Source organism: Bactrocera neohumeralis, chromosome 2 (genome assembly GCF_024586455.1).
Source record: "Bactrocera neohumeralis isolate Rockhampton chromosome 2, APGP_CSIRO_Bneo_wtdbg2-racon-allhic-juicebox.fasta_v2, whole genome shotgun sequence".
Lineage (NCBI taxonomy): Eukaryota > Metazoa > Arthropoda > Insecta > Diptera > Tephritidae > Bactrocera > Bactrocera neohumeralis.
In genome coordinates, this window is record NC_065919.1 from 87,940,054 (window position 1) to 87,965,310 (window position 25,257).

Genomic DNA, 25,257 nt, shown 5'->3' on the forward strand with positions numbered 1-25,257 from the left:
ACTTTTAAATGCACATATAACCGAAAAACTGTACTGATAACTGCTTCATGCTCTTTTATCGGAGAATCCCGCTGACAAGCGCTTTCACTTGCTTTGCGCGTTTGCCAAGCACACTCTCCACAACAAAAACACACATATGTACGTATTCCTCCCTCACTTTGACTAATGGTGAGCGACTGGAAAGCGTGAAGGCAATTTACTGCGCTGGTGTTTGGCTAAAGGCATTTTGGCTATCTCAATTCGTTTTTCCTGTGGACCTGTCAGTCGATTCGTGTCGGCCGTGCACAACAGTTGCTTATAAGCCATTACGAAAAATAAAACACTAGCAATCGCCCGAAACTTATCGCCCAAAGGAATCGTGCGCGCGCGCATTCAAATCACTTATTTTCAACACAAAAGTAGCAGTTCTTTCTTGCCAACACCGCCGCCGCCGCCGACGCTTTCGCAGCTAAGCACTTTTATTCGCGTGAAGTTATCGTGCAATTGAACGAACGCTTTTCTTTCAATTCACAACAACAATATCAGCGTTAAGTGGATACTTAACTGCCAAAGAGCATCTTCTACTCGCTTCACTTTTTTCTTTTCCACTGTGCTTTCGCTTTGTTTTGCATACCGCGACTTCCGTCTGTCTCTACGGTGAATTGATTTGGAATACTTTCGATAGCATCGTCTTCGCCGTTGCACTTGCCGTAATTCGCACTTCTCGCAACACGGCGCCTTTGTTGATTGCATCGCGTTAATTGTGCATTCGATTTGTTTTGTTTGCTGATCTTCCGGCCGCTTCGCTTCGCGTGAATTTGCGTTTAGTAATTGTGAGGAAAATTGTGCAGAAATAAAAGAGACTGTGGCCATAAAATACGGTGCATACCGAACACTGTTTATTTACTCTCTATTTTGAATTTGTGCAAAATATTTATTTTCAATATTTACACATACATACATCAACAAATTCAGCGCATTCATTTTCTGTTTATGTTATCTGCTTTTCATTTTGCTGAGTGAAAGATTGCACTGCTTTCCCAGTAGCTGTAAAATATTCAAATGGCAAAAAGTGGATGCTAATAAAAAAGTCGTAATCTTTAAGGTGCAAGACATATTTACATAGCGGTCTTTCATTCTTAAAGTTTTTTATAGACAGGCTCAATGCATGTTGTTAGCCATTTCAGCTGTTTTGTTTTTTATTATGAGATGTATGATTAGGGTTATATCAGGGTATGAGGGTTATATCAGTTTCCTCGGGTAAAAAACAGCTTTTTTCAACAGTTTTTTTCTCATATAAAAAATTAAATATTTCATTACAATTTTTGATTGTTACAAATATTCACTATTAGCAAAGAGATTTTGAAATTTTTGGAAAAAAATATTTTAAACTCACCCATTGCGACGCCAGTGACCCCTCGGAAAAAAGATGCGTACGCGTTGGCAGGATAACTCGCTAATGGATCATCTAAAGTGAAAAAATACGTATTTTAGTCAAAATTTTAACTTAGAACTTGGACGAAAGAAAAAAACTGAAAATTGGATTTTTGGCAGACATTTTCACAAAAACACGAAAATTTCAGAAAAAATTTTGCGACACTTTTTTCATATAATTGTAATCGGAAAAAATCCTTCTTTCAAGTCTTTAAGAATTGTATATCAAAGGTTGAGTAGTTCTCGAGAAATCTTGCAAACCGACTTCAAAAACACAGATCCGAGAAAAACGCGTTTAAAAACGGCGCACTTAGCCTAGCTAGCCTCGAGCGCGCACGTTCTCAAGGTTTTATCTCCGAAACTATTACTGGGATCAACTTGAAAGCATAATATTCTAAATATGTTGTAGAATTTAGTAAGATAATAAAAAAAAACGATTTTTTAAACTCGTAAATCCATGTAATCCCTTAAGAAGTGTTGTATGTAAATTTTAATATTTGACAAACAGTTTGTAGGGATTATGGTCTAATTCTCGCATTTATAAGCTAATTATACTAGAAAAAAACGTTAAGATTAATATGCTTAGAACATCATTAAAGGTTCCAGTAATTTTAAATTATTCATTAGTTTATCATAAAGAGAAACATAAGAACAGGCGAAGTTTCTTAGTAAAACATTTGGTTTAAAATAAAATGGCTTTTCTAAACAATTATGCGTAACATGTTAGTCATAAAAATCACAGAGTTTATAAACGAAAGCTACATATGTTTACAGCTATTTCAGACTCACGATTGTTTCCACTTAAAAGTGTTTTAATTTCTTGTTGATCTCCGGAAGAATCTTTTTTGGTTTATCAGCTCTGTATTGTTATTTTTAATTTATTGAATTTTCTTTTTAATGTTGTTATAATGCTGACAAAGTCAGATAAGAAGACATGAGTTGATTTATATTTGAAGCGATTTTCCTTTCAAAAGACCAAAATTCCTACCCTTTTCCGTGCCGGATTACAGTGGTTTTTTATCAATTGTTTCATAGACTTAAAAATAGAAAATATTTTATTCACAATTTAATCAATATTAGAGTGATCGCCAGCAAAATCGTTGTTTAAAGTATTTTTGAAATCATATAAAGCATTGCAAAAGCAATCAAAAGCATTAAATTTCGAATCATAAAATCATTTGAAAACGCAAACATTCGTTTAATCATTAAAATACTGTAGTTCACTGAAATTTTTTAATTTCACTTATCTGAACTATTCAAATACAATTCTTATCCAAATAATTATGAAATTCCGGCAATTAAAGAGAAATGTTCTTCATCTGTTTCAATCGAGTTAATATACATTGTGACAAAAAAGTGCCCGGAAATTGTGAATAAAATGTAAAATATTTAATTATTCATCAGTAGTAATTTTGTCGTCTTCAAAGTAATCCCCACCAGATGTAATACACTTATGTCAACGATTTTTCGAAACACTTTTCATAAGCACTTTTTAGGATTACCTTCAGCTCGTTCAGCGAAATTTCTTTTATCTGTTCGATCGACTGAAAACGGATTCCTCGGAGCGGCAATTTCTGTTTGGGGAACAGGAAAAAATCATACGGAGCCAAATCTGGTGAATATGGTGGTTGATCGATGGTATTCATTGCGTTTTTGTCTTTAAATTGAGTTAAAATCTTACTCTTTTTGAAAAAAAATTCAGTTTTACCAATAATAACCAAAAATAACCACCAAAGTCATTCGAATGGACTCGCGAAAGGTCACTCTAATGCTGTCTAACGATCCAGTTTTTAATATTTTCAGGTCGAAGGTCGACCAGAATGAGGCATGTTTTCAACGATCTCTCGTCCGTCTTTGAAGGCTTTGTACCACTCGTAGGCTTGTGTTTTTAATAAATCTGAATCACCGTCAGCTTTTTCCAACATTCACAATGATTCTGCAAACGAAATTTTGTTAAAAATACAAATTTGAAAAAATTTCTTTCTTCGATATTTTTATCCATTTAAAAATCCATCGCAACGCACTACTGAGGTGTACGGACTTAAGCAGCTGACGTAAACAAATTGGTTGACAGATCGCGCTCATATTTGGCATAGTAAGCATAGTAAGTCTTACCAACTTCGCAATATACATTTTTTTCGTATCATTTGCCAGGGGACTTTAATTACAATTTCCGTTTACTTTTTTGTCCAAGTGTATTTAAATTACACTGACCATACTACGGGAAGCCAGCGGAAATTAGTTAAGTCATCCGCAGATATGCAGGTTTTTCTGATTTAGCATTGTTAAAAATTCGTTTGTATATTAGCAATATTAATTTTTAAGTAATTTTTTTTTGCTTCTGAAAATTTTTATACTAAGTTATCTAAGTTACTAAAAGAAATGCACCTGTGAAGGGTTGCACCGAAGTTAACGTTTTTTCTTGTTTCTTGATAAATTTGTCATACATTATCATTATATTATTTCGCAAGAGGTCGAGTGTAAGTTGAGGGGGCTATAAAGACTTCATGAAATATATATAATATTTGTAATATACGCGTATTTTTCTCTCTTTGGTATACAGCTGTTCCTTGTACTGTTTCGAAATCTCGTAGTAGTGTTTTGTATTGGAATGCTATATTCAAAAAAAGAAACAAATGGATTTTGAAACTATGCATTAAATATTATTTAAAGAAAAGCAGATCGCAATTATCTGGTTCCAATTAAATAAATGCGGTAGCTCGAGTAGGGTGTAAATGTTCGTCACATCCTTGGTCTGTATAAATGTGGCTGTTTTACTCAGTCAAATCAATTTATGTTAAATTTTTGCTACTACAAAACCGAATAAAATACATTAAAGTAAAATATTCCATTCTACTACTCCTAAACATTCGCGTAGTTATTATAAATTAATTTCCTGCTGTCTGACAACGCTATTTTTTCATTTTTGGTTTAGGAAATATGATTTTTTTTGGCTTTAGCAATTCTATCATTCACTTTGTATACCATAAGAGCCAACTAATTGCTCAGTCATGAAATCCCTCATAACTGGGCAACTACACTCAATTATTGCCAGGCTCATGTAAGACAGAAACGAGCTTCCAATCGCATGCCATCAATATTTGATGATTCTATTTCTACTATTTTTGCGGACAAATCCACACAGAAATTGCACAAGTGGCCAAAGGATGATAGCTGAAGCGCAGCAGCGCAAATGTGTTTGTCTATGCATTACATATTTATGTGTACCAGTCATGTGTGTGTGTATGGGTGTTCATAAGCTTACAGCACATTGCTGTCAATTTATTTTAATGCATTTATGACAACCGACACTGATGCTGTATTACCTAATATTGGTGCTTGAGAACCACCCACTCCACTGTCAACATGCCACAAATCACAGACATGCTCACATACGTTAGACATACACATACATATATTTATGGATCGAATGTAAGAAATTCAATGCACATTTGAATTGTAAGACTGTGACCATACATATACATATGTACATGTATAGTATATAGCATTTTATGGCATAGTCTATAGGCACTTATATGTTTTGTTTCAATTATTTAATAGAAAAATTAATGTTTGGCTGGGCACGATTTCAGGGAGACATATTGACACGAAGTGCGCATAAAGCATATCCGCATGCTCCCTGTTCGTATTTATATACATATATTCGTAGAGACATAACATATGTGATTTGTTTGTAACATCCATTTGCCATTCAAGTATTTACCCAAAACACTTATTCTAACAGCTTAGGGCTTTTTCTACATTGATTGCCATTGAGGAAGCCACAAGGCGTGTGGAGAAGTACTGTACACATATATATATATACTTTAATACCCCAGACACATATGCGCAAAGTACGGCCCTGCGAGTGTCTGTGTGTGGTTGCGTGCTCGCGCTAAGCCCCTTCGAAGGTAATTGTGTAGTCTTGCTGGTACTCGATACGTCTTTTATTTCGCTTCGTTGCAGCTGTGTCCTTTGGAGGCGCAAAGGACATGTTCATTACAATAATACGATTTTTTTCAACTATGTAGATATGCCAAGCGATATGAGCGAAAACGAGCGAGAGTTGTTAACAACGCGTGAAAAATTGTCTTGTGGAGCGCACGCTTCATTTCATTGCAATGCGTTCGCATTTCGATATATAATACCAATACGGACGATCGAAGGGCTAAAACAACGGTAGCCTTGCGAGCTTGACTTGACATTTGCGTGAAATGCAAATTTTATATGATTTCTATTTTATTATGCTTACATAATTCTATGCAAATAAGCAGTTTCAAGTGTACTCATCTATGTATGTTGAACTCGCCTGCGTCAGTGTTCAATCGCTCAACGTCAAAAATTGTCCGAAATATGAATATTTCCTATTTGCATATGCATTTTGTGCATACTGATTACGCATTTGCTGGTGCTGGTGTGCGATTTTCGCCAGCGCCAGAGGTCAGTTGGGATTTAGTTGTGAGTAGTTTCAAGTGGTAAAAGTCAACGAAGCTTGAGCATTATACAAGTATTTATATTATTCTAGTTGTGCAGTTTTGGAGTTTTGCATATTGCTTTGCCAATATTTCATATTAATATTTTACAGTTCAGTGTGCACAAAAGGGTGTACAGAAAATTTTTCCAATGGCGGGGTGCTTGTTTTTAATATTTGATAGTTAACTTTTTTTTGTACTTTCTGCATGTTTTAAATATATCTACGAAGCCCGAATTTGACAGTAATTAAAATATTATTATCTATTGATTGATTGCTTACAAAAAAATCGACAAGCTTTCCGAAAGTTTGAATAAAATTTAGATGGAACACTGTATTTCTCAGATAAAGGAAAAAGGCAAATCGTCAAAATTAGAAAACTTTAGTTCCTAGTTTTTCATTTTGTTGTTGTTTCCTTCCAAATCGCAAATCGGAAAAATGAGAAGAAAACTTTAGTTGCCAGCATTTCCTTTTTGCGCTCTTGTTGTTTTCTTTCTCTTGAATCATAAATTCAACTCGATTTAGAAACTGTAAGCAGTTGGGTTTGAATTCACTAACTATTCAGTTTAAAACTTGAATTTGTTAAAAAGAATTAATCGGAAACATGAATATCTTTTTAACAATACCCAAAGATTATTCTCCTCCCGGCCAACCGAAGCGAAGGACCCAATCCGCAAACGGGCGGAATTAGCCGACTAACAAAAGGCAAGACCGTTTTTAGCGTTACGATCTTTAGCTACTCAGCTTCAGAAACAAAAATTTCAAGAGTCAGAATTAAGAATTAGGTTAAAGTAAGATTATTTTTAAATGTTAATTGTTTAGAGTAGATAAAATAACTTTTTTAAAGGTAAAGAGTGATTCTGTTAGATCAAGTGTGCCAGAATGAGAATTGAAATCAAGACATATACGGCGGAACGGTTCGTTTAACTCAAAGTTTGTTGTAGTAAGTTTAAAAGTAAAGGTCTAAACTGCCTGTTTGAGCGAATGGGGACGTTAAAATAAGACGACAGAGATGGACTACAGACGGATGCATTCATAAGCGTACCCGTTCGACTATCGAGCGCAGGCAGATTCATAAGGTTTAAATGATTAGTGTATCGGGAAGATTTAATCTGGAATCCCAATGAAAATGATTTAAGGCAAAAACTAAAAATTTTTTTCAACGGACTCTAACTTCTACCTTCTGGACCCTAGTTATTAAGTTGCATATTACAGAAGCATACTCTAATATAGGCCTCACCAAACAAAATATAATCAAATAGTAGAAGTAATGTTTGCAAGCAATGAAAAATTCATCAAACTAAGTATTTTTATATATAACCCCTATATTATTACTATAGGATTCTATATATGTATAGTATGTGTTGGTTATTCTCAAATATTTATCCCATTAGCGATTTCGCAGAATATTTGATTAAAATTCAAATTGAACGGATAAGCGAATTCGTGGAAACTTATATAATAGGTTATTATGGAAAAGCAAAATCTAACTATTATCGCTTTATTATTATCCAATATTTGGGAACAAATGGTGTGAAAAGGTTGCTCATACGCACCGATGAACTATGTAAGCGCATACAAGTTACAGTTTGGGAATAATTTTTTAATTTTTAAATAAATTAAAACGTTAAATTTCTTTATTTTTGTCTTAATTAAAAATTTTCGTTGTTATGGCAAAGTCACTTATTTATTTTATATAATTATTAATTTATTATGAAAATTAGCTATTGCAACATATTATAAGATTGCTTTGCATATAAATATTGTAACTATAAGAAAATGTCTAAAATAATATATTTTAATTTTTTGTAACTTTAGCAATATTTTTAGGTATAATCTCAAGCGATAATTACGATTTTACATTAATGCATTAGCCACATCTTAGTTAAGATTTTATATGAATTGTACATCTTTTTATACTCTCGCAACAAAGTTGCTAAGGAGAGTATTATAGTTTTGTTCACATAACGGTTGTTTGTAAGTCCTAAAACTAAAAGAGTCAGATATAGGGTTATATATACCAAAGTGATCAGGGTGACGAGTAGAGTTGAAATCCGGATGTCTGCCTGTCCGTCCGTCCGTCTGTCCGTCCGTCTGTCCGTCCGTGCAAGCTGTAACTTGAGTAAAAATTGAGATATCATGATGAAACTTGATACACGTATTTCTTGGTTCCATAAGAAGGTTAAGTTCGAAGATGGGCAAAATCGGCCCACTGCCACGCCCACAAAATGGCGGAAACCGAAAACCTATAAAGTGTCATAACTAAGCCATAAATAAAGATATTAAAGTGAAACTTGGCACAAAGGATCGTATTAGAGAGGGGCATATTTGGACGTAATGTTTTTGGAAAAGTGGGCGTGGCCCCGCCCCCTACTAAGTTTTTTGTACATATCTCGGAAACTACTATAGCTATGTCAACCAAACTCTATGGAGTCGTTTCCTTCAGGCATTTCCATATACAGTTCAAAAATGGAAGAAATCGGATAATAACCACGCCCACCTCCCATACAAAGGTTATGTTGAAAATCACTAAAAGTTCGTTAACCGACTAACAAAAAACGTCAGAAACACTAAATTTTACGGAAAAAATTGCAGAAGGAAGCTGCACCCAGGTTTTTTTAAAAATTGAAAATGGGCGTGGCCTCGCCCACTTATGGACCAAAAACCATATCTCGGGAACTACTAGACCGATTTCAATGAAATTCGGTATGTAACATTTTCTTAACACCCTGATGACATGTACAAAATATGGGTGAAATCGGTTAAGAACCACGCCTTTTTTCAATATAACGCTATTTTGAATTCCATCTGATGCCTTCTCTGTATGTACATATAATACGAGTATATACATACATTAGGAACCAATGATGATAGCGGAATAAAACTTTACACAAATACGGTATTTGAAAAATATGTAAATGACGGATAATGAAATCTCGATTATCACTTTATCGTGCGAGAGTATAAAATGTTCGGTGACACCCGAACTTAGCCCTTCCTTACTTGTTAAAATATGAAAACACTTTCAAAGCTATTTAACTAAATGCATTGTTTTTTAAGTGACTAAACGTAATTTCAGACAAAAGTAGTCTACTGTGGGTAAAATAATAAAAGTGGAAAATTCTTATATATAATTATTGCCACTTAGAATCACTTATACTTTGTAATGCGTTTTCTAATAGATGTAGAAATAACAAAGAGAACTTTATTGTTCAAAATATTATGCAAAAATTGTAAATGCATTCATTTGTTCCAACTTTGACGATTAACAATGAAATTAGATGACAAGTGCTGCGGACGTCTTTTCTTTAATTACATATGTAAATGCTTTGGTTAGAAATATGTGAAATCTCATTGGTAATAGAGCACAAATTTTTGAGTATGTCCATATAAAGGCACCTCACGGACTTTGCTCAATTGATTCAGTTTCTTCAATCCGCTCAACTAAAATCAAAATATCTTTTGTAGATATATGATTGCTTAGAAATCCTTACATATACAATATAGCATAATATATAGTAAAAAATATGTAAAAAATAAATACGTGGTTAAAAAGAAATTACACCCTTAACTGTGTGCTTTTCGTACCATAAAAGACATAAAAGCACACTTCAAGTGAAATTACGTGCGTTATATAAGTGGGTTTTTGCTAAAGGAATATATGCTCGGGTTGTCGGTGCCTTTGCGTTGCACGCACTTTGCCAACCAAAACGAAATGAAGAAATAACCAAAGTACGTGTTAAAAATTTCAAATATTTTAATATGACGAAATAATAAAGAGCACAATTTGGAGGCACTTTGGAGCGATTGCGGCGCTGTAATACCTGCTCGATGTCAATTTGTGTGACGTGTTTAAAAAACATAAATTTGTTCCTGCTGAATATGGGCTTAGGGAGCCATTAAGCGCGCTTTAAAAATCGAATATATTATTTATGAGAATATCATCACCTGCTCATTGCATGATTATGGTGTTACCGAGTGGACACCACTGATGCCAACAAATCAGTTGTCAGAAGCACAGAGATCATCAGTCAAAAGCGGCAATCAAGCCACCACCGCTAACGGCACGCTCAAGTGCAGTTTATAAATGGCTTACACATACACGTATATGAATATAACCATATACGAATTTTTGTGACACAGTTGCGTAAGGGAAAGCTTTTCACAATTAACTTTTTCGCATTCTTCTCCAGTTTATTATTACTAAACTTTTGTGATAATATATGAGGCCGTATGGCGAGGGTTTCTCATAAAACTTTTGGCTCTCCCCACACTGGTGCCTTTTGATGCATGACTTGGATAGCAACAACACAGGTGCAGCAGCAAAATTAGCTCAAAACCCCTAATTACAGTTTAGTGTACATTTTTCATTGCTTTTGCTTTCGCTCTTATGAGCACGTGATTGTTTCACTTTTGCTGGTTACTGTTTATAAGGGAAACTTCCGGAAATAAACCACGCTTGCAAATCCACACATTGAAGCGTTTAGGCACACATAAATCGGTTGTTACTAAATTATATATTTTATGTATTTATTTTTGCGTTTCGAGGCTTGATAAATGACCTTAACCTCAATTGCCGCACCACGTATCCGCCATTGTTTTACAATTTTTGTGCGGCCGTTTTGTTAATATTTTATAACTGCATTTTAATAACATGCATTCATTTATTTTATGTTATTCATACATATTAAACCTGATTATGTAAGTTTTTTTTTTGGTGCAGAGTGGGGGGTGATTAAATCACAATGTTAAAAGTCATAACATACTTATTTTTAATATAGTGTATGGAAAATATTATAAATGGAATAAAGTAAAGTTTTAAGACCTTTTATTTTTTGTCTCAATTCCGCATGAGCGCCCAAACAGCCCAAAGAGGCTTTCTACCAACAACACGCTCATCCTTTTGAACGCAAATTAAAAATGGAAAATTTTCATCTAGTTTTGGTTTTAATTAACTATTTATAAAAGGTGAACCATTTCGAGGTTCCATACTTTTTAAAGAAAAAACACAGAAACTTCAAATTTTATTGGAAATATTTATTATCATTCGAGAGAACATTTTTAATTTTTGGCATTTATTTTTGAAAGATTATCTCTTTCAAATCTTTGTCGCGTACACGTCTTAGATGGTCCATTCGTTGAGTTCAATTTTCGATGATTCTTTCCAGCATTTCGACTGGTAACTGGTGAATGACACACGTATTTTTTTCCAAGACCAAAGACAAATAGTCGGTTATCATGACGCGATAACGGTCGCCATTGACGCTTGTGTTCCTACTCACATCATTTTTAAAGAAATATGGACCGATGACTCTACTGGCCTACAAACCACACCAAACCGTTGTTTTTTTGGGATGAAATGGCAACTCTTGAATCTTTTCAGGTTGCTCTTCGTTGCAAATGCTGCAATTATGCTTGTTTACATACCCATTGAGCCAGAAATGGGTCTAATTGCCGAACAAAATTTGGCTCGATAACGTCGAATCTTCTTGGAGGCTATTGAAAAAAGTACCTCTACTTGGATCACCCGTTAGAAACTTATTTTCCGGAAAGGCTGAAGAGCGTTGAGTCCTATTTATTGATATTATAAGTGAGAAATATAGTAAACCAGAAGTGTTCGATTTTTTCGTCAGAAAGATCCTGATATTAACTTTAAGGTCAAAGGTATTTGTACAACTAAAACGATTGGTGCCTAAAGTCTTTACTGACTACATCGTTGTGAAAGAGTTGTTACTTTCATTTTACAATACTTTATTTTGCAAATCTTCCACACATACCTCATTTACTAGCATGTTAATATCAATTAAAACTAAAAAAAAAAACTTTCATAACTAGGGTTTGAGAAATTTCGCAATAATATGCATAAATAAAATTGCAAACTTCCAAAAGAAACTTTTCTATTCGAGTACACCACTTCGGTTTCTGTGAATGGAATAAGCAAACTTTTTGGCACTGAGGGGAACTAACGGGAGAGGAATTTATGGTCAAACAAAGTTTTGATATTGCCAAAAGTTAAACTCCCAAACAAGGGAAAAGATGAAAAAGAAGAAACTTAATCGATAAATAGCATGTGCTATGGTATTTGAAGGGTATTCGAAAGGCGCCAAGAGGCAATTAAACGCAAGTAATAAGAATTTAGCGCTTTGATAATTAAGTTCAGCTCTTAGTAACTTCAGTAAATGGGTGAATTTCAGTTCATACTTCCCACATACCAAATGCTCCTGCTGTTTAGTTGATGGCCCAGAGCCAAATATTTGCATTGAATTTGACTTATTGCATCATCAACCTCTGCAGATGCCGTTAAGATGACAGTGCAGTAACGAAAGCAGCGCTGTCTTTCTTATTTATCAATAACATTGACCGCTGGCATTTGTTTGCATCATGAACTTGAACGCAAAAGCTGTCTTCGCCCGCCATTTCAGTGGAATTTGATTAGCCATCTGCTTATTTTAAATTGATTTCGCTGCAAATTCATTCATTTTATTGTCTTAAAAACAATTATCTACGTAGATCTAAGTGTTTTCATCATACATTTCCTTTTTATTGAGTTTTATTGAGCATATTGCTTAGTACTGACAAAAGCTTTGAAGTTTCTAATGTAAATATTTACGTGAAATAAATATTTTTCAATTATTTTCCCACATTTCTCCAAGTCGCACGCTTTGCTTAGTTCATTGAGAAGAAACGCGCAAAATATTTTTATAATAATACACAATTTTTAATGTGCTGAATACATTTTTAATGACTGAAGTGCAGCGTTTAGATCTTAGACGATTCGTTTGATGTTCGTTAGGCTTAAAAAGTCCAATTTTTGGACCACAAACGTACATGATTTGCATATCCATTACAAATGTGTACATTCATTATGAAAAATTCTTCAAAAGCGTTGTAGTTTTGTTAAAGGTAACCCTTTAACTAACTGTATTTCATGTTTTTCAGCGAAACATCTGCATCGGCACTCGTCATAAGAGTTTACAGATACTTAACATTTTCAAATACACGTGTATAACAGTGCACCTACTTGTATGTGTGCATGTTTATCTGTTGAAAATTTCTGAAATCACAGAAACAGTTGTTTACACTTGCATTTCTGTTGTGCATCAGCAAAACCTAGCCACATACTTGTACATACATACATGCATAGACAAATGTTTAAATTTTCAAGCGTTTGTAAGTTTTGAAAATTCTGTAATTGTTCATTATTCATGCATGCGCTGGCATTATTATAAAAAGTCATTTCGGCTTATCTATTGAATTGTGTTGCCAGAAAATCAAATGTTGACTTTGATACAGTTGAAGTAAATTAAATTGCAAGCAATGAATTAAATTGCAAATACGCAATTCTAAATTTTTTCTATGCGAAATATTTCGGCTAAAGCATATTGTTGAAAGAGCAGTGAATTACATGTGTACAAAATTCTTTGCACTGACTGTGTTAGTATTTGAAACACTGTCTGCAGTGCATTAAGTGTAGAAGTGTGGCGAATAGAACAAACAACTTGTATAAATCAAGTAAACTATCGTGATCAAGAGGAAATAGAATTTAAATTTATACGAAATGCACCATATTAATCATATATTCACAGATTCTCACAAGCGAGGAGGAAAGTGTTTTATTAAATTTTTGTTCAAAATCAAATTTTGAATATTAAATTGATGGAATTTTGAAAACGTATTCAATTATACCTTACGATCTCTGTCCAAAATCAAATACTACTGATAACAATGACGGAGTGAAATCTAAGTTGAAGCGGGTTCAGTTTATTCGAGAAGTATCACAATTATATAAAATTTTGTTTTTTTCTCTGGTATATCGTTATGTTTTGCATACTTAATTAAGAACAAGTAAGGAAGGGCTAAGTTCGGGTGTCACCGAACATTTTATACTCTCGCATGATAAAGTGATAATCGAGATTTCATTATACGTCATTTATATATTTTTCAAATACCGTATTTTTGTAAAGTTTTATTCCGCTATCATCATTGGTTCCTAATGTATATATTATGTATACAGAGAAGGCATCAGATGGAATTCGAAATAGCGTTATATTGGAAGAAGCCGTGGTTGTGAACCGATTTCACCCATATTTCGTACGTGTCATCAGGGTGTTAAGAAAATATTATATACCGAATTTCATTGAAATCGGTCTAGTAGTTCCTGAGATATGGTTTTTGGTCCATAAGTGGGCGAGGCCACGCCCATTTTCAATTTTTAAAAAGGACTGGGTGCAGCTTTCTTCTGCCATTTTTTCCGTAAAATTTAGTGTTTCTGACGTTTTTTGTTAGTCGGTTAACGGACTTTTAGTGATTTTCAACATAACCTTTGTATGGGAGGTGGGCGTGGTTATTATCCGATTTCTCCCATTTTTGAACTGTATATAGAAATGCCTGAAGAAAACGACTCTATAGAGTTTGGTTGATATAGCTATAGTAGTTTCCGAGATATACACAAAAAACTTAGTAGGGGGCGGGGCCACGCCCACTTTTCCAAAAAATTACGTCCAAATATGCCCCTCCCTAATGCGATCCTATGTGCCAAATTCCACTTTAATATCTCTATTTATGGCTTAGTTATGACACTTTATAGGTTTTCGGTTTCCGCCATTTTGTGGGCGTGGCGGTGGGCCGATTTTGCCCATCTTCGAACTTAACCTTCTTATGGAGCCAAGAAATACGTGTACCAAGTTTCATCATGATATCTCAATTTTTACTCAAGTTACAGCTTGCACGGACGGACAGACGGACGGACAGACGGACGGACAGACAGACATCCGGATTTCGACTCTACTCGTCACCCTGATCACTTTGGTATATATAACCCTATATCTGACTCTTTTAGTTTTAGGACTTACAAACAACCGTTATGTGAACAAAACTATAATACTCTCCTTAGCAACATTGTTGCGAGAGTATAAAAATACAAATAGAAGGTTTTTGGTACAACTATTGGGTAGTCGAAAAAGTCTTTTCGTATTTTCTAATAGATGTCGTTGCAGTTGTATATCTCCTGCTACCAATCATATTGTGTTAAATCTTACAGTGTTAGACAGGTGATATTTTAAGCTTTATTTAACCAAAAATAATAATTAAATTCGCGGAGGCTGAAAAAAAGTTACAGCTGTTCGAAAATGAGTGAAAATAATGAAGAAATTCGCTATATTTTGAAAGTTTTTTTATAAAAAAGGGAAAAATGCCACGCATGCTACCAAAGAAATTTGTGAGGTTTAAGGAGACGATGCTTGTTCATGTAGCATAACAATGGCTCGATCGCTTCCGTTCTGGAAATTTTGAAATTTCGATTTCTACTGATGAAAGTTTTACACTGATGTAATAATGTCTCTTGCAGAAAAATAGCAAAAAGTGGTCGGCCAAAATGTTACATATTTATTTATTTATTTATTAGCATAAATATAAAAAAAATAAGTTAAAGTTTTACATAAATACGAAAAGACTCTTCGACTACCCAATATTTGTTCACAATGTAAATTTCTCTATTATTTTTGTACTTCCCCTTAAGGTTATTGGTTAAAATTTAATTGGAACTTAATAAATGTGACTTTTAACAGCACTGTATTATTTAGTGAAGTATTTTTGAGCCAATAATCATTTAAGTATTTACTTATCTTAACTTTAAGGCGAACATATTGCTTATATGGCTATAACTGTGTACGAAATGCAAATCAAACTTCGCGAAAGCTTGCTAGCTTTTCTAAATATGGTAAACCTTCATAAAAATAACTCTGTATCGAACATTCTCTGCGCATAAATTTATTATATAATACATAACTCTGCTTGAAATATATTTTAGCTCCAACACAAAGACCACCGTATTAAATTACATTATTATAAACAGTTATTTACGAATCCATAGTGAAAAACATCAAGTGCGGGCCAGAAATAAAATGTTTAGGCAAATAGTACTTTGCCTTAAATAATTGCTGTAAAATTAATATGGCAAAAAATTATTTCAAATGCTGCATTTTCACGCCCCACTAAGCCTTGACACTAACAGCAAAAGCGGCGGGCTGTCAGCAGGGTGAGATTCGCAGTTAACTGTTCTCACCTCTTTCACACGGTCACTATTTTAGCAATTCTCTTTTGCACCGTTGGATTTTTCACCTGCATTTACGAAATTTTTGAAAATCTATTTCTGAAAGGCGTGGTGATAATAGCAGGTGCCGCTGCCGCAGCTGTGGCCGTCATCTGTTGCTATAGACGTGGTGAGCGCTGTCGCATTTCAAATGTTGCGTATACGCCACGGCTTGCGATAAAATAGCATACCCGCCTCAGTTGAGCTGCCTGGCTGGCTGTGACGTTGCTATGCACAAACTCGTGCAAACATATAACTAGCGAGGCATGGAATTGCCGTAGCATCATTTCTAGTCTAAGTTTTTCGCTCTTGTTTTCACCTGCCAGCAGCATTTTCATTCAAGGTGCGACTAAACAAGTGCAATTATTTTAATGCACATTTGACTTTTGACATTGTGCTTGGCAAGCGGAAAGTTGTTCGCTGCAAATGATTTTTGCTTGCAGTTTCCTCTTTTGTGGTGTCTACAAGGGCGAGGTTAGCAGGGAGGGTGCTTGGGGTTTTCCTAGTATTTAAATTACTTTGAAAGAAATAGTCTTGCATAAGTTCTCTTCAAGAGTTCTAAGGAATTTCACTGAATCTGGGAAAATTTATCATTTATGCTATTGTGTTTGGCGCCACCACGGGTTTTAGTCAACCGCCTTCAGAATCGTTAAAGAGAGAACGCATTTACTTGAATGTGGAATTAAAATTACGGGTTAGTTATTTCAAGAGTTAGACACAATAGTGGCGGAGTCTTTAGTATTTTTTGGAAGCTCAGTTGAGCAAACGCTATTTGCTTAAAGCATATAAATATGTCGAATTTAGAGTGGTGAAAGCTTTTAACTACTATCATTCGTACCCTAACTTTCAAGGGGAGGGAAAACAGTTGTTCGAAAGTAGTTTAGAACGATTAATTAGTATTAAGAAACACCGCATACTGAATCCTTGCTACTTTTCCAATAAATTCTATTCTATCCAGTGAAAACTACAAAAACTACATGCAAGCCTACGGTTCTGAAACTCTAGTATGTGTCACGCTAATTTTAACAAAATTAAGCAAAGAAAAGCGTGTTGAAACGCACGTGCTTGCCACACATCCCTCACCATTGACCGAAATTGTGTTTTTCATTATTTTATTATTCTAGTTTGTGAGTACGCACGAATGAATTGAATTGTAGTCCAACAAACCTAACATTTTATACGATTTTGGCAGCCATTATTAATTAAAGAGATACAAAGTAAAATTTAAAAATAAAAAACTAGTTCTTTATTAGCTACTAAATACAAAATTTAATATATTTAATTGCACAGCATTTCAATGCAGAAAATGACAGAGCCAACCAATGGAATTGTTAGCAGTTTGCGAACTATTTCAAATATTAATATCTTGACACAACCGTAAATCAAAATATGCGCAAATAGCAAAGGGCTTTTCCTCAATTTGCGGAAGTTGTGTTCACGCATTTTCATTATTTTTATGAAATATTGATTTGGATGGCAGTGGCACGCTAACCAAGAGTATATATGTATGTACCACGTTGCGTGTGAATTATGATTAAGTTGTTTCAACCAGCTGTTTGGGAAGCACATTAACGCCTATATTATGGCGAGAAAGTGAGGTGCCAATAATAGAGGGCGCAACTCGCACGAAGTGTTCAGAAATTAAGATTTGCTTCATTATTTAGAACTATACAGACATGTATATACATATATATTAATGAAATAACATCGAAATCATCCCTAAGAAATATAAGTAACAAAGAAGTTATTTTTGGATTAAAAAAAATAAAGAAATCAGGAGTGAGTGCTTTTGTGAAATAACGATACAAGTGAAGCTTTTTATAGATTTTATTTATTTAATTAAAAAAATCAATTTCAGTTCATAAAATTGCGTCTTTAATCTTAACTTATTAAGTAATACGAGAAATGACAATAATTGACAAGATAACCTACAATGAATTACAATGACTCAGATGATATTCGCCTGAAAACCTTAGAAAAGTATGCATACATAGTATATTCAAATATTTGAATGTTTTTGACTTTCGATTATTGTATCACTAACTTTATCTTCGCCTTTAATGTCGCAGTTAAGATGAGTAACTAATATTTAATGGGAACTAAAAAAAATAAATAGTCTAAATTTTGAATAGGTTGGGTTAGATTAGATGGCTAATCTAGATAAATTGGACATGGACTGCTATATGTAGTTCTTTGTGAAGCCGTAGAAAAGAAGAACTTCTGTGTTCGAACTTATAAATTAGCAAAACGCTTAGTAGGCAATACATTATACAAAGGCGTTTAATTTCCTTTCTCACCAGTTCGATGGGATGTCTAAAAATATGCGCCCCCAAGTGTTGAAGTCTTGACCTCCCAATTGCGAGACAGTCAAGAGGGAAGTGTTGACTTGTTTCCATCTCATCCTCTTCCATACAGCTACTGCTGCATGGACTCCAATAGAGCAATGGCCTGTTAAAAACCTCAAAATTTGGGAGAAGCTAGCCTTACTGACAGCAAAGATATTACTAGATCTTTTGCGATCGATTTTGGGACAAAAGGTTTTTGCGACAGCGCATGTACCGATGGTGGCCCAGGTCTGGTCAAGCTATCGCGAAGCCCAGATATCTAGTGGTAGAGCACATGAGGATAGGGGAGCACCGACCTGCCCCCACTCTACTGATAGCGGTTCTAGAGTGCCTTTCCTTGCTAGCTAATCAGCTTTACAATTTCCTGCGATTCCGCAGTGGCCTGGCACCCATAAATACCGAGGTTAGGCACTCCTTGACCAACCCTGAACGCACTGTAAATGACTTCAAAGCTAGTGTCGTAGCCCTGCTATCCCAGTGTTTTACCCATCTGTAAAGAAGCTCACTGCCCCTCTTCTTCAATGGTTTCTACCATCCTTAACTTCCACACCGGTATACTCGTATGGACAGAGAAGACGCCGACGGAGTTCGGTTTGGCGACTTTTGGTGAGTGACCCCACTTTGTGCCAATGGCTCCACTGCAGTAGTATAAGACAATCTATGCCTTTTTTGCTCTCGTTTCAAAATTCGGCTTCCATGAAAAGAGCTTTACTTTGCATACGTTTAGACTGCCGTGAGGAGAAATATAAAAACAAAAGGGTTATCCCCAGACCTGCACAATGTCAGAGTTGTCACTGATTTATATTGGAGACAAATTTTGTTAATATTTCTGAGAATTATGACAACAGCGATGAAAATCAAATTCCTTCAGATTTGTACGACGAAACTCACCCCTCTCCAGTAAAAGTGTATGACTGTGTAAGGAATGAACCACCAAAAATGTTTTGATGGTCGGTAACTGCATTATCATACAGTTCTTTGCAAATTAAAAAAAAAAAATAAGCGAAAGATTAGAAATGGAACTTAAAACTCTTTTAGAATGAATTTAATCAAATAAAAATCTAAAACTTGAGTTATGGAATTTTAAGTTACTGTTAAGCGCTCACTTCATGCCTTTGCAAATGTTTAACTCCAAAATGGTAATTAGCCTTGAATATCAAACGAAAAATTTTGTTCATCAAACGTTTTTTCCAGATTTTGGCAGGCCCTAAGGCTTGCAATTCATCACTTAAAATTGTTTAATAGACTTTAAATACCCAAATATATTATGCTAGAAAGCCAAATACAGATAAGCCAACACTCCCAATAGAGTGTGAATAACAAGCCACTACCCAAAACGTATTAAATCATTTGCGCTTCATTAAACCGTGGCATTGTCTTGCTCACATTGAGCATAACTCTCTCCCACCCAAATAGCCAATTGAATTCACAAATCACGCCAATTACTTCTCACAGCCGACTACAATGCCCCTGTGTGCGTTCTTGAGAACTGTTTCATTATGCATTGGCATGAAAATTACCGAGATTTGTAGCAAAATACCGAAATATTCGCATTGAGAGTTGGTCGGCCGGTAAATGCTCACGCTTCGATTTTGTATTTAGCTGGAGAACAATTCAAAATTTGGGTGGGCAAAATGTAATTGTTTCAACATGGAGATGTCTTCATGTAAATGACTTCAATTGAAAACACGCATTACGCACATATTTACATGTTACACAATACATGACTCCTTCGCCACAATAAATCAACAATAGCATGGACGATTGTCAACAGGGCTTTAGCCAATAACCACAACTTGAGCACTTATCTCTTTTCCCACAGCTTATAAGCAAATCTATATTATATGCATACTTATGTGTATGTATTGTGAGTGGGTTTATTCTCCAAATCCTTTGGTTTTCCTTTCGATGTTGAACATTTTGTGGTAAATATTTGTGTGTTGTATTTGTGTTGAGGCCACCTTGTGGATAGTAAGGGTCAAAGCCTTGACGGCACACCACTATTTTGTTTCGCACTTACACACCCACACCCACATATGTGTATATATGTATATGTGTGCGTGTCACATGCGTGCGATATCTAAAGTGTTGACAACAAAATATGAGTGTAAGGCTAAGGTTATCTGTCTGTTGTTGGTCACACACTGTGCCAAGTTGCGTGTTGGCTTAGGGGGTCTTTGTGGGTGTTTGAAGCGCACCGTGACTTGAGTAGACATAAAGAACGAAAATGACATCGTAGCTGTTTTGACCATATTTCACTGTCTCGCTGCCTTGCTGCCTTGGCGTCTTGAGTGTTCTGTTGATGCGCTCGACTTCAAACGCAGCCCAACACTTCCACCTCCGCATTGTGTCACACCATGTCGCCTGCGTGCTTTTGTCGTTTACAGCGTTTATGACAAATTGGGCTGATTGTCATGGCCGAGGGCATTTAAGTATTACCAATGCGCTTGTTTGGTGGTGAAAACTGAGCAAATATTTACATAATCTACTTTTTATGTAAAGCCAAAATGGTATTCGATTCACAATTGTGGACTTAAAGGTATGAAAATTTATTTTTTTTCTTGGAAGAAGAAAAATAATATTTTTGAAATAATCAGCCATAAATTGCGACCCGGAAATTGTAAATAAAACGCAAAATATTTAATTATTCATCAATATTTATTTTGTCGCCTTCAAAGTAATCACCGCCAGCTGTAATACACTTGCCAACGATTTTTCCTTTTTCCGAAGCACTGGCCTTCAGCTCCTTCAGCGAATTTTATTTTATCTCTTCGATTGACGGAAAACGGGTTTCATGGGGCGGCCATTTTAGTTTGGTAGAGCAAGAAAAAATCACACGGAGCCAAATCTGGTAAATTCGTTGGTTGATCGATGGTATTTATTACATTTCAGGCTTTAAATTCGGTTAAAATCGTCGCTCGATGCGATGGTGTATTATCATCGTGTAAATTCCATGAATTGTTCTTCCACAATTCTGGCCGCTTTCGACGGATGTTCTCACACAAACACCTTTATACGGCCAAATAGAACTCTCTAGTGATCGTCTTTCCCTCAGGAACAAATTCAAGATGCACCAAACCACGAGTTGAGCAAGAACACTTTTCACACCCAAAATATCCACCAAAATCATTCGAGCGGACGCGCGAGAGATGCCAAGGTCTCTTGCCTTTTCTCTAACACTTGCCTGACAATTCATTCAGAACCAGGAATGTCTTCACCGATCTCTCGATCGTCTTTGTAGCACTCGTAGACTTATGTTTTTGTGATTAAGTTACCTTCAGTTCAGGTTTTTTAGAATAAGTACTGTTCTAAAAACCGTCTAACACATATTTATCAAGCTTCTTTTTCTAGGCAATCTCAATTTTTATTTTTTCCGCGAAATTTCCGATGATTGGCCTTACAGAGGGTGATGTATACACGGCTTGAAACTAGAACTTAAATATTAAATTTAATTTAAAAAGTTAATAAAATAAAATCAAATGTTAGCAAATATATGGCTTAATACGGTAATCTCATTATTCATTGTGTCTTTGTCAATATTAGCGGTAACTGAATTTAGTTAAAGACGAATGTGCGTGTAATTTATGCGCCGTAGTGATTGTATCTTGGTGAAAAGTACTTCCCGTAGGAGACGGAAATTCTTAGCATTCCACACGCCATTTGAATATTTTACGCCCCAAATTACTTAGAAAATATAGTAATTTTCACATTCTTCTGTCACAGACCAAAGCCACAAAAATTACAAATTAATTTATGCAAAACTAGTGGAGCAAAATTTTCTTGGTTTGCACAAATTGCCGAAATTAATATAGAAACAAGGACATAAACAATTGCCTAAGTCAACTAGTGCTTCGGTGAAAACAAACAAAAGCCACTAATTAAAACGAAAGCAACAAAAAGAACAATTAATTTTAATGACGACTTGCCACAACTGAGATTTGCTTAATGCGATTACGTCTGTTGCGTTCACCTGCAGTGAAAAGGAGCCTCCATAAATAAAACCACCAATAACATACCCCACTACTCAATATTACGACCGGAAAGAGGAAAAAAAAGCTGACAACTTGACACACGCGAGCACCTAAAGCACGACATTCGCGACACAACAAAACGACGCTATTCACAGCGAACGAAAAGCTACACCAAAGTACTTGCTCAATTGTTCTGGTGAAAAATAGCGCCGATAACAAAAGTGTGACCGAAGTGCGGCAATCCACGACGCTACTGATTTATTAACTGCTTTGAGCTACTTGCGGTGCTTTGTGCAATCTTTCGTAAGCGTCTTAGCGCTCATAAGCCATAATTCGTCTTCGTCAATAATTCTTTTGCTGCGCAACAGTTTTATGAGTAACAGCGCCATGGTTGCGGTCGCCATTTGTTGCATACTGGTCCTGCTGGCCGTCTTCATTGTGATCATCATAGTCGTTGGTCAGACGATGGGTGAGCCCAAGTGAGATAAACTTCAACTGGGACCCGGAAACTTCCCAGATGGATAACAAAGGCACTCGACGAATTGTTAGTTGTTACCGAATATCAAATATCCACTGCGACTATTGGCCAGAGCCCAGCCTCACACATTCACATTGCTAAATTTCATAAGAATCACCATCGATGACCGACGAGTGCCATTGATGATGGCCCCCTTTGGCAGGCAGCGCCGTAAGCAACAACATCACTTACAACGATTTTCAAAATCACATTTCGGAAACCAAGCGCAAGCAAGCAAAATATCTGCATCATGTGCCACTGTACGCGTCATCGGCTCCATTCGTGTACCATCGGACCCAACGTCAGAACAAAAATTGGCTGTGATGTGAAACTAAAGAGACATATGTACGAAATTTACTCATAAACAAATTTGAAACTAAAAAATTCCAAACAAAAAAATTGAAAAAAATTAAAATCGGCAAAAAATTGAGTGTGCAAAAATATTTCAAGTCAATCACAAATACAACAACAACACATTATAACAATAATTATGAATAACCAGAAATTTTAAACAAATTTAATGCAAGCAATACCAAAAAGCGCGTTAAATGTGAAATATACATACATATTTATATCAGTAAATTAAATTAAAGTCAAGTAGTGTTTTTGATAAAGGTGTTAGCATTTCGATGTTTTTAAAGAACAAACCAATCACACAAACCGTATATACTCCTTCTAGTATCTAGATATGTAAACAAAGATATGCATTTTTCTAAGTCGAGAATGCAAACACAACCATAAATGAAACAGCAGCCAAAAGCTCTCTCAGCATTATGCCACACAGACCAAAATAAGAAGAAAGGACCGTATGAAATCAAAGTTGTGGGACAGCTAAAACATTCTAGGCAGTAAATGGCGCTCCCAGACGAGCGGAATTGAGGAAATGTGTGGAAGTTTATGGAGCGATCAAGTCCAGGGACTGGGAGGTAAACAAACAATAAAACTGGGCAGCGTTTACTATAAGCGAAAACGCAAAAAAAAAATAAAAACACAGCAGCTGGAGCTCAACTTTAACTCAAACCGCAAACTGAATTCTAATACCCAGTAAGAAACTCCAGTAGAAAATTATTTTTACAGCAATAGACATCTAGAAATGATAACCACAATCTACGTATATAAAACAAAGTGATGGGTTCAATAAATACCTTCTTCCAAACTTTAAACTTTTAACATACGTGAATATTTTTGAATAGTTAAAAAACCAAATCATATCATTTGTAACGATGAATTTCCCCACTCAGCATCCAACTAAAAATGCACAAAATTCAGATTTCCTGCTCTTGTAGTATATGTCATGAGCTCCCTTAAATAAATGACAGTATTATAAAAGCTCTCTATAAGAAACAAAAAATAAAACAAATATAACAAAAACAAAAACTTTCATTAAAGTGGCAGGCGAAAATTCAGAAAGTAATATAAATAAATACATAAACCAAAACATAAATATAATTTTTATAATAATTTTTATATGCTTTCAAAAATTCATAAAATATTTAAAAACACACAACAATAGTTAAAGTGCAATAAACTAATAACTGTGCAGCAGAACAAGCCAAATAGAGTTAAGTGATTATACCATATATCGTACAAAGCCAATTAATAACAGTAAATAGTTCCAGGTTATTGAATTAACAGACAATTCAGTGTTTTCATATGTATACAAATAATGTTCGTCGTTTAACTGTTGACTAATACACCATGTCGTATACGTAACGCATACAGTTAGCGTATTATTATTATATATGTAATTATATGGTATGTGTTTACTGTAGTTTTTCTACAACAAATCTGTAATTAACAAAATAATAAGTGAATAAAATAACAGTAAATCAATAAGTGAAATATTGTGACACATTTTCGAGTTTATTGAAAATATGTTGACTACCCCAAAGAGCTCAAAACTTTTAAACCCAAACATCTAACACTAACTTAAACGAACAAGTTTAAATGATATTATACACACATATATTTTATAAATGTCAAATTAAAGTAAAAGTAAATAAGGACATAGATTTAGCGGTATATGTATGTATGATTTGGAACAAAACATGTCTACCAACAGTATATAACAACAATAACCACTATGATAATATTCTAAATTAACGCATATAAGCAGAGCGCTTGAAAGTAAAAAGCCAGAGAATGAGCAACTATGAGGAGCGATTGCAGGGAACGGAATAACAAAGCAAATACAAATAACAATTTTATTAAAAAAAGTAAAACGAAATGAAACTAGAAATATTTTTAAAAACACTAACGATCTTGTCATTTTACATCTACCTGTATAAGTGTATGTATGTAAATACATATTTTCCAGACTAAAGTTGTCAACTGTGTGAAATGTAGTTGAATACAAATTTAAGAAATGTTTAATATATATGTGAAATCGTAACTTAATGGTAAGATACCGTTATGTCAAGTAGTGATGTGAACTTTGTATACATAACCTA

General features: G+C 34.9%; 2 protein-coding genes across 4 annotated transcripts in view; both read left to right on the forward strand.

The window, feature by feature from the left end:
• The window catches only part of LOC126767809 (dorsal-ventral patterning tolloid-like protein 1), a 122,019-nt gene that overhangs the window by 45,620 nt on the left and 51,142 nt on the right, over positions 1–25,257 (forward strand). The window lies entirely within an intron of this gene.
• Positions 278–24,233, forward strand: LOC126767815 (uncharacterized). 2 transcript variants are annotated; one of them, XM_050485460.1, is made up of 2 exons: positions 278–860; positions 22,043–24,233. In XM_050485460.1, exon 2 carries the CDS (start codon positions 22,663–22,665, stop codon positions 22,771–22,773), a length of 111 nt encoding a protein of 36 aa, XP_050341417.1. In that variant the 5' UTR covers positions 278–860; positions 22,043–22,662; the 3' UTR covers positions 22,774–24,233. The 2 variants fall into 2 exon arrangements, with proteins under 2 accessions (XP_050341417.1, XP_050341418.1); XM_050485461.1 differs by having other exon boundaries at positions 278–812.

Bases quoted from the DNA above. Each gene is read 5' to 3' on its own strand.
- LOC126767815 (XM_050485460.1), top strand. From the start codon at position 22,663: ATGAGTAACAGCGCCATGGTTGCGGTCGCCATTTGTTGCATACTGGTC.